At 36.6% G+C, this 11,019-nt stretch overlaps 1 protein-coding gene across 1 annotated transcript in view; it reads right to left on the bottom strand.

Annotated features, from left to right (window-relative positions):
- Positions 1–3,751: 3,751 nt before the first annotated feature.
- LOC126092431 (protein phosphatase 1 regulatory subunit 14C) overlaps positions 3,752–11,019 on the bottom strand; it is a 564,089-nt gene continuing 556,821 nt past the window's right edge. Inside the window, exon 5 of the mRNA XM_049908030.1 lies at positions 3,752–7,063. Coding sequence (XP_049763987.1) covers positions 7,022–7,063 — 42 coding nt within the window. The 3' untranslated portion in view covers positions 3,752–7,021. The remainder of the gene's footprint in view (positions 7,064–11,019) is intronic.

Below are 11,019 nucleotides of genomic sequence, written 5' to 3'. Positions count from 1 at the left end.
TTTACCCTTCATTTTCTTAGTCAAAAAATCATTTCACAAACACAAGGTAAAGATAGATAAAAGCACATTAACAGACAAATACAGGAAATTAATATGCAACAATGTGCAAGCCTTATAATTTCATCTTACCTGTCTGAACCAAGGACTTCTCACACTGTTATGTTCTAATCTTTGTCACAACACCAAAAATGAAATAACAGTGCTGACAATGGCATATTTCTGTTTTCAGCTGCTGGTAACTTATTCTCACCATATACAGGGTGTTAAAAAATTGACAATTATTTTGATATGGGGTAGTATCCACAAAAAATCAATAAACATGCATCCAGAAATGCATACTTCCTGCAATCCATACACTTAACACAGGAAAGTTTCACCTGAGATCTATTCAAGGCACTTGTTGCAGGAGGTGCTCAAAGTGATTCTGTTCATGGTAGCGTGTCTCTCTGCCCTTCAGCATAAGGATCCACACACTCCTTGAAATATACCTAGTTGTTGCTGCTGTTGTAAGTGGTGGGATGCATTGGAGACACAATCCTGTAGTGTCTGCACATCATTGACTGGGGTGGTGTACACTAATGACCTGAAGTGTTTCCACATTCAAAGTTATAGGGGATTGAAGTCTGGGGAATGGGGAGGTCTCCCCAATCAATCCAGCAGTCCTAAAATATCAGTGTCAGCTGTTCACGAACATTGTGGAGGAAATTTATTTGTATGCCATCATGCATAAACCACATCTGTAGACTTTGCTGACATGGCACATCTTCCAACAAGAAAGACAATACATTAACAAGAAACTGACAATAATGAGCTCTACTTATTCTATATAATAGGATGTATGGCTCCTGCCTAAGCATTGATGGAGAAATGAAGCTGACGCCCTCTTTCTGCAATGCAACTGCATAGGAATTTTCATCAGCTGATTATGAAAGTTCACAAAGCCATCTCTTGTGAACCTCACTACACTGGTAAATAAAATCTTTGACAAAAGCAGTGTATCTGTAGCACACTTCTGCAAGAGGCACCGACAAAACTGCAATATGCTATGGGGGTTGTCTGCCCCTAGTACCAGGATGTGCTGAATATGGTATGGGTACAGCAATTATTCACATAGTATTGCCCACACAACAGAATGACTCACACCTGCTGCTGCTGCCGCCAATTGCTGCTTACAGGTCTTTCATCCAGCAAATGTGGTGCATGCTCCTCAATTTGATGGGCTGACTAAGATTGTCCTTTGGGGTGCTGGAAAACCTGTGCTCTTAACATACTGAAAAGTCTGATGAACAGTGTATCAGATGGTACTTTGTAATGGGGGAATTTTTTTTTTAGGTGGCATGGGCTTGTAGACTACTTGCTTACCAACAGCAGAAAATCATTTCTTCCATATCACATATATCACTTGTGGAGTAGTATGCTTCCATTGTTAACATGTGGAAGAAACATGAAAATGTACAGAACCATTTGTGTACAGGACAGTACAAACATCGAACTAAGGGTAAATATACCAATTTAGCAATTTTTGGAAGTAGATGACACTAAGATAAATACCCAACATTGCATGTAATTTACTGCACAGCAACATGAACTAACAAGACTGAAACTACAGTACCCATAACACATACAACACAACTTACGTATAGTACCCAACGCCCATACTGATGTGCACACTAAGAGTACGTCAATACAGAGAGACATGTACAGCAGCAGTCAACAGTGTTAGCAGATCACTGAGGCAATGACTGCCTGTACAGTACTTGTTTCCTTCATTTTTACCTTGTCTGTCATGTAGGCAGACATATTGACAATCAAAGGTCTCCAGTCACTATGGACAATTGTACAGATTGAGAAAATTGTGTGTTTCCCAACCCATCTTTATGGAATTCTTTTTTTATTTTGATAATTAATATCACCTCTCAAAATATTAAACACTTTTTTTAACACTCCATATAAATGAATGTATGTGTAACATGAATGAATTCTTTTCTGTGATAAAATTAGGTAAATGACTGATTGTTTGCAGAACAAAAATTTCAAAAAAATCAGTTTAATGGTCTACAGTAATAAAACGTTACAATATGACAAAACATATGGTATTGAACTCCAAAATAAAATTCGAATACTACATTTAAAAAAACCACACTCATTCACACGTGGCACGTAAATGCTGCCAAACAAAATGTTTCACAGAATTGTAATTTGCTCTAGCCAGTTATCATGGAACAATTAATACACTTGTCTGTTACTCATCTGCTGCTGAGTGATGATCTGAATTTGTCAGTAAAATAAATATGGTGCACTAAAATTTATTATCACAATAAATTCTCACTGGAAGTAAAATGTGAGAGCACAAATACGTGAGAACTAGTCAGACATAAGTGACCATCATACACCCAGCTTTATAATGACAATACCTCATTTTTACTGTTGTATAGTGAACACAGTTCCTGTTGGAGAACAGTTGCACAAATATTTCAAGCTTCTGATCTGTTAGTATGATATATGTGTTCTTAAAATCGTGTAGGATTCCTTCCTCTTGTACATAAACATACAGTAACTTACACAAATGTTTTCTTATGATTGTCACTTACAAAAAAACTAGGTTTACACTGTTTACTACATGTGACTATATGACACATGAAAGTGAGCAGAAAATTATTTTCAGTAACAAGCATCTAAAACACTTCAGTCAGACATGCATTACTGAACATCAAACATGAAATGACACATTGACATTGGTTCCAATACTGAGTTCTATTAGTTTCTTTATTCCATAGACAAATATTTTCTTGAAATCTAATTACAGTATTTGAAATTATACAACAGTTGCTACTTCAAATGAAGTTACATCTATGAGTATAACACATTACTTCTGATGTAATGTTTATCAGAACATTTCTCAACTTTTAAATGGCTGAATCTTATTACATTACATGGTAAACATTTATAAAAACTTACTAACATTAAACCACAGTCTGACAGCAACTTAAAGACATCTACAATAGCTAAGTTTGGTGGCATTCATTATCTGAAGTACTTCACTTTTTAATGAACCTACATAGACTGAACAACATGCAGTCTGTGATCTGTGGATGGAACAGTAGCATATGGACAGTATCATATTTACTTTCTTTGAAAATGCTCTCAGCATTAAGTAAAATGGTATTAATGGATCAGAGTTTACTACAATAATACCCCTTGTCTGTTCAACAGCCTGAGTGTAGCAAGCACTTCAGTTGCACATACATGGACAAATAAGGCAACGAATAAGGAAAAAATGGGATGACTCTTGCATGAACCAAGAAGTTTCACATAATACCTGCTTTGAAGTTGTTTATGTATGCTCTTGATTACATGGTCCCATAAGATATTAAAAACACAGATTCAGCATGTGTAAACAGAATTTATCTTATAAGAGAGCAGCAATCTGTCCCAAGAACAATGAACAGCAACTACAACTTAAAATTACACGAAGAAGTACTCAAAATTCACAGAATATCACATTTCCTATGACGATGGGCCGATCCACATACTGTTTTCATTTAAAAATTTTCTTTAGACTCAAGACTGCTTTATGAAATTTAAGTTAGAGATGGTAAACATCATGAATTTGTATTTAGAGAGCTCATCACTTCTTTTGCATAACTAAAGATGTCTCACAAATAGAAATTTGCACTGTATCATCACATATATATCATTGAGATGTTGTGAAATTGATACAAACAAAAATGTAAAATGACTCTGTGTTGAATGAAATTGTTTCAGTGCTGTCATCCTTCCAATGATGCAGATTGCTGTAAGTGCAATCAATTATTTTTTTTTCTTTTTTTTTAATTAGGCCATTTCATCATGATTTATAAAGAGGAAATCTGACTTTGGCTGAACCAGCGACAGTAACTTACTCTTTTAATGAAAGTCTGTATTCAGATTATTAGAATGCAGCTTTAGTTAAAATCTTCAAATAATTTATCTACAAACTGCTGATATTTTTATTTAGTTTGTTTTTATAAACTATTGTAACAATATGAAATGAGTTTTGAAGCCACTGAAGGATACATAGTTATTTATAAACATAATTTTAATATAGATTTTTGAAATTTGCTGTAAGAGCTTTTACTAATGTAACTGTTGACTTTCATCTTGCTGATCTTAACAGCCCCTTGCTACAGAATTTCAAAATTATTAATGTTCAAGTCAAGGCCAGAGCTACTCTTAAACAATGCCTGATAGTACTAGTATTAAAATAATGCCTTCCATCTGTGAGCAATGTATTATATTATACTGGCAGTATTTATTTATGTGGAAGACAAGGTGAAATTCTACCTTTTTCCAATAGAAAACTATAACTTATAACCAGAAAAATGATGTCGCAAAGAACTTGTTTGTCAGTGGGCTTAGGAATTCAAGACCTATCACTGGCTTGTAAGTGTCCTAGTTGCTTTATAATTATTTTTTTTTTTTCCAATGTGCATTTCACATCAGATTGTACACTGTAATGAATTGAAGTTGTGATTGTGATTGTAGGTACAATGAACAACTGAGATAAAGGAGTTATGCAAATTTTATAGCAATATTATCACATTAACCATATCTTGTGTATTTTAAAGCCAAACTGTTCCCATCACATAATTGTGGGACACAAAATAACATTAACATGATAAATATCGTAAATATATGACTAAAGCCGCATTAAATTGGCAGCTAATGAAAAAACTTCAAGATGTGTTTCACAGTGGATATTCAATGAGCTACTAAAGTGTGTAATGTACTTTGAGATCACTTTATTTACAAAAACAGCAATCAATCCATCATATGAAGATTACAACAGAGTGAAATCAAGACGTTACTCATGTTACAGTTGCACATTAACTGCCAACATAGCTTGGATCAGTTTAAATGATTGTGAATTTTCAGTACTGATTCAAAAGGTACAACAAGATTAAGTCATATATAATCAGTTTACTGGAATCATTAATGACACATAACAGTATTCTGATACTATACTGATTTCTGTCCAGTGAAGTCAAATATGTTTCATATTATAAGTAGCCATTACATTGCTCAAAATACAATGCTTTAAAGAATAAAGGGAAATAAAAGTATGCTTCATTAAGGAACAGTGTGTTCTTCAGAAAATACATATTTGTGACAAAAAATTTACACCTGTTTGAATATTCATTTTGGACTACATATGAGATCAGTTTAATTTTGATGCAGAGTTGTTTTGGTCATTAATACAACACTTCTTCATACATTTGATGTTGATACTTTTGGCTAATTAATATAAGCCTGCTTCAAAGTGTTTGTATGCACTTGTAATAGAATAGTAAAATTCAACCACTTCTTACAAGCTTGTTTATCAAAAGTTGGTTTTCTTTTTTTCCAAAACTGTACATGTTTCATAAAAAACATTGTATAAACAGTAACCATGGTACAGCATTTTAGCATAAAATTGAATTACATGAGATAATTGATAACACAACAATGGTACAAAATTAAGTAAGAATGGGTGGTTTATGAGACTAGCTATGTGTTTTCTACAATGAGAATCTCATTCTACTGACACCAAATACTTACTGCAAAAAAGTTGTTACATACAGGTATATTTATCACTCTGTGTCAAATGAGGTCTCAATACCACTACTATAAAACCTTTACTTTAGTTACATGACTTGTGTTCGGTTTCTAAATGTGCTAATAACTCAGTAACTCTAAACCTATTACACATTTTTTTTTTAGTGTTAGTATTTTTACCATGACAGGGGCAGTGCTAACAAGTCAATTAAGATGTAGCACATGAAAAATCAATTAAAAAAACTAAAAATCTGAGGGCTTCTTTGCATCGTACAATGTTCATAAAACACACAAGAAAACAGTCTTTCTGTGAGCCAGAAAACTTAAGATTTGTTTTTGATGTGACACTTTTGTCTTCCGCAGTAGATGTACATCTTCAGATTTAAAATAAAGGTTGTAATGCAAAACCAAACCTTCAAAATAACACAAGGGCACTAGCAGTGCAATAAACTTAACCTGAAACACATTTGAAGCGTTATCAGCAATCCAACATTCAGTTACATGAATAGATATGAGAAAAGAGGTGGCACTGATTTAATGACTGCACTTACTCAGAATATCTTATTTACCAAACTTCATGCATTGATGCAAACAGAATAATGAATGTAAATTTTTATATCAAACGTAAGGATAGTAAATAAAAATTTCATTTTTTCTTTCAATGCTCAACTAATTAACTCCTTATTTAATATTAGTCCTGCACACACTAACCATAAAAATCAATTTATCAACTAATAAGCCTAAAACTCAAGGCACAAATGTAAAATATTTTTATATTCTAGAAATTTAGAGTTCCTCACAGTGTATACTAAACATCATCAATGACAACAATAATAATTTAAGTACCTGTGAATTTTTTTTAAGTGTTGCTGTAAATAGTGAAATATGACACAAAATTTTTGCTCAGCTCTGACTATATAAGTAATCAAAATTTGAGATGAATAAAAATCTCACGACTCCTCTTTATAGACTGACTCTGAAGTCTCTTGTTGTGTATTTATTGTACAGGAAAAAACAAGCACAGTAAACCAGATGCAAACAATGGAAACATTCAGTTCAAATATGATAAAAGATGCACATCGCCAAATCGGAAACATTATTCCAGCTATATTTAATTACGAGCACCAGTTTATAAAATCACTGCAGTCTTCAAGCAATAATCTATCCACAAGTATCATTTAATACATGTGAGCTGGCCTACTAGTAAAATCAACTGATATTTTACAAAACAATTCTTTTAACTGGCATAAATAAAAGTGAAGCACAGAAGTGCACATACACACATGCACACGCCACACACTCACACATACAAATGCTTGCAGGAGGAAAGTGGAATACAGGGAGCACGAACGTGTGAAAGGCTGTTATGTGTGCCTGGCAGCCAATATTCCTTGGTGTTTCAATCTCCTGCAAGATGGGCTTGTCTGGCCTCAGTTTACTGCTGGTTTCAAAGCGTCTTGGCCCTTTCCAGCAGATCTTCTACAAACTTCTGCAACAAAAAGACATTTGCTTGCAGCATATTTCAGTATTACTTAAATTCTTACAAAAAAAAAAAAAAAAAAAAACCACACACACACACACAGGGGGGAGAGAGAGGATGGGGCGAGGGAGGGAGAGGGGGGGGAGAGGAGAGAGAGAGAGAGAGAGAGAGAGAGAGAGAGAGAGAGAGAGAGAGAGAGAGAGAGAGAGTGGAGAGGGGGCTGAAATTTGACTTACTCCATATCACTATATTATCTTGGGGGGGGGGGCCTACCCCACAGTACTTTTAACTCGGCGCCTGTAAAGTTTTAGGTGTTTCAATATACTGGTTTTTTTTGTGTAAACACACACCTTTTTAAATGGAACAATGCCTATTAACATTAACAAATTAGAAGCAGGGTAAATTAAAATGTCAGTGGTATTTGTGGCAGGACTCTAGTGTGAGTCATTTACAAGCTATCGTATTTTGAAAAGTTCTCACACCAACATTTGTACAATACCCGTGGCAGTACACACTAAACAACAACAGAAATATATACACTAGTTATGTGGGTCCTGGCCAGTAAAAACAAGACAATTGACCATCACAAGTTGTGTTCAAAATGACCACCAGCAGCAACAATATGAGCTTCCAGTCTGGTGTAGAACGATTACTGCACACGTGCTAGCATTTCAATTGAGATGTGCTAACAGGCTGCAGTGATATGTCATTGTTTATCATTGGATGTAGTTGGTATGTTCTTGTAGACAGAGACTTTTAACTTCCCCTACAGAAAAGTCTACAGGTGTCAAATCTGGCGAACAGATCAGCCAAGGTACAGTCTTCTGCATCCAATCCAATGATTAGGAAACAATTTGTGAAGATATGTTGTAGTATTTCATGCACTATGAACAAACATAATGATGGTACCAAAGGTTCCTTCTTGTCTGCACAGGTACGTCTTCTATGACTGGTAAATGTGGCTTCATCACTACCAATATAAGCGACGCATCTAGAGTATCCTGTTTTAATGCCCATCTAAAGAAATTAACACAATGCTCATAATAGTTTCTGTGAAGCTTTATATGGAGAGAGATGTGACAAGGAGCGTGTATACTCTTGCAACAGCAGCAACAAAATTAACTTCCCCCTTTTCTTTCATCACTTGTTTCCTTCTGTTACACTGTCTACGCATTACACTACCACTTCCACACACGTTGTTGAAGTGGCTGATGAGTAATTGCCAAGATGGTTGAGATCTATGGGGATATATTGCCTCAAACACTGTACAAGAACTGAATTCTTCCTGCACTCTCCATGCACCATGAGCACTTTGGCTTTTTCTGCATTGGTAAATCCCACTGTTCACTCACGACCTTACTGCTTGGACTATCACTCACTAACGTACTATCAAGTTGCAATGTACTCAAGGAACATACAAGCAGGTTGAATGGCACAAACAAGTGTTGATGTGTAATCTTTCCAAAATACGATATCTCGTCAACAACTTGCACTAGTATCCTGCAACAAACACCACTGACACTCTAATTTACCCTACTTTTAGTTTGTTAATATCAACTGGCTTGGTATTATGTTCCACATTTTTTTCTAAACTGCTGGACTGGCTTCAATCAAACTTCGTTCATATATCATTTACTGTCTGGAAATCATTGCTGTGGAGGTAAGAGCAACCTACCTATCGAAGGGGTGGGGTTGGGGGGAGGGTGAAAAAGCAGTGCAGCCCACAACTTACAAATATCCATACTTTAGTCATCCAGTATTTGAGAATGAAACCACTTAGAGACTTAACATTTTAAACCTTTATGAATCTTTTGCTCATTGACGATCCTCACCAAATGATGAAAGGAAAACATTTATTGTTTACTACATTTTCACTGTTCATGAAGCAAAACTGCAACTTGAAACATGACCTATTAATATATTGCTTCTTTGCCACTAACTGTATTCACAATACATTTTGCTGACAGTATTCGCAATTGTATCATTGTACAAAACACACTACTTTTAGTATGGTAGTTTACGAGAATGTGCTACACCATCCATGATGTTTTAATTTATTACTTACTTACTGCTAACTGTATTTTGCAGATAGTAGCTACAAACACAACTGCATGTATCTGGAAAATTATATTATTTTACAGCCCACAGCTCCAGAGACATAATGTCAAAAACACTGAGCTGTGCGAAAAGCAAACTGCAGGGCAAAATTCGGTAAAGATGCAGGTGAAATATGTGTGAAATATGTTAAATACATGTGAAATATATTTAACAAGTGCATATGTGGTCAAAGGTATGGGTAAAAAAGTTCAGCCTAAACCCCTGAACAAAGTCAACCACATCTGACACACACATTTGTTACAATCTGGAAATAAATAATACTGGAGGGGGGGGGGGGGGGAGAGGTAAGAACCACCAACTCCATATTTGAGTGAGTGTGATAACATAGCAAGAGGTGGTGGGGGGAAGAGATGGACAGAGAGAGAGGGTTATGAGGAGATGGACAAGGCTAGGGGGAAGAGGAGATAGGCAGAGATGGGGGAGGGGCAAATGGACAGAGATAGGGGAGAGGAGGAGATGGACAGAAGATAGAGAGAGGAGGAGATGGACAGAGAAAGGAAAGAGGAGATGATGGACAAAGAGGGGGATGAGGAGTGGGCAAATAGAAGGGGAGGAGGAGATGAAATTAGAAGGAGGGGGGAGGAAGAGGTGAACCATTATGAGACTGGAATAAATGCATACCTGGGCAATGCTGAGTACTCAACTAGTATGATAATACATGCAGAAGAATAAAATATTAGCATAATAAAATTAAACATATATAAAAAAAATTAATTACTAAAATCAATGGGCAGCTAACAGAAATATTTATATGCTCTCATTAAGCAATGGACAATCCAGAAGAAGCAATGGAGAATCCAGAATGGAATAACTTTCAGACAAAAAAATGGTTCAAATGGCTCTGAGCACTATGGGACTGAACATCTGTGGTCATCAGTCCCCTAGAACTTAGAACTACTTAAACCTAACTAACCTAAGGACATTACACACATCCATGTCCGAGGCAGGATTCGAACCTACAACCGTAGCAGTCGGGCGATTTCAGAATGAGCGCCTAGAACCGCTAGACCACCGCGGCCAGCTAACTTTCAGACAAAAGGCATTCTTCTAAATTAGAAAACATGCATATATTCACACATGCACAACTCACACACATATAACCACTGCCTCTGGCCATTGAGGCCACACTGTACACAACAACTGCGACTAATGGGAGAAGCAATATTTGGGTTGTGTGGGTAAGGAAGAGTCTGTGGCAGGGAGGGGGAGGGATAGAAATGTAGGGGGGAGGTGTAATGTTGCTTGTGGGAGAGGGCAGGAACATTTTGGGGGGTCAGGACAGGACTGATAGGTGCAGTTGAGAGGTTTGAAGAAGGGGGAGAGGGAATGGTAGCAGACAAGGAGAGAGATAGAGGAGGGAAATAAGAACAGTGGATGTGTTGGTGGTACAGAAGGCTTTATAGTTCTCGAGTGGTAGCAGGGAAGAGAATAGGTAGTTAAAGACAAGGAGTAGTGAGTGCTGCGGCCAGAGGGCTTATGGGAATGCAGGATACGTTGCATGGAAAGAGTTCCCTCCTGCTGCTTTCTAATTGAACATTACATTCAACAAGTGGTCTGTTCGTATGAATGGCCACAAAAAAACTGTGGCCGCAGGACAGCTGGAACACCCACTTGCTGCCCAACACAATGTATTCCACTTCAATGACTGCTTCATTGCATGCACCATCTGATCCATTGTACCAAAACCATCGTCTCTGAGTTGTGCAGGTGGGAACCATGTCTGCAATATACACTGTGTTCCTGTAACCCCCTGGCTTCAACCTTCACTAATCCAGGTCCTTCATCTACCTAACCCCTTCCCTGCTGCTCCCAATCCACCACTGAACAGCCTCCTAGTCCAACAATAC

The sequence above is a fragment of the Schistocerca cancellata genome, chromosome 7, assembly GCF_023864275.1.
Source record: "Schistocerca cancellata isolate TAMUIC-IGC-003103 chromosome 7, iqSchCanc2.1, whole genome shotgun sequence".
NCBI classification, from domain to species: domain Eukaryota; kingdom Metazoa; phylum Arthropoda; class Insecta; order Orthoptera; family Acrididae; genus Schistocerca; species Schistocerca cancellata.
The sequence above is the reverse complement of the archived record's forward strand: the minus strand, read 5'-3'. Positions and strand labels throughout refer to the sequence as shown.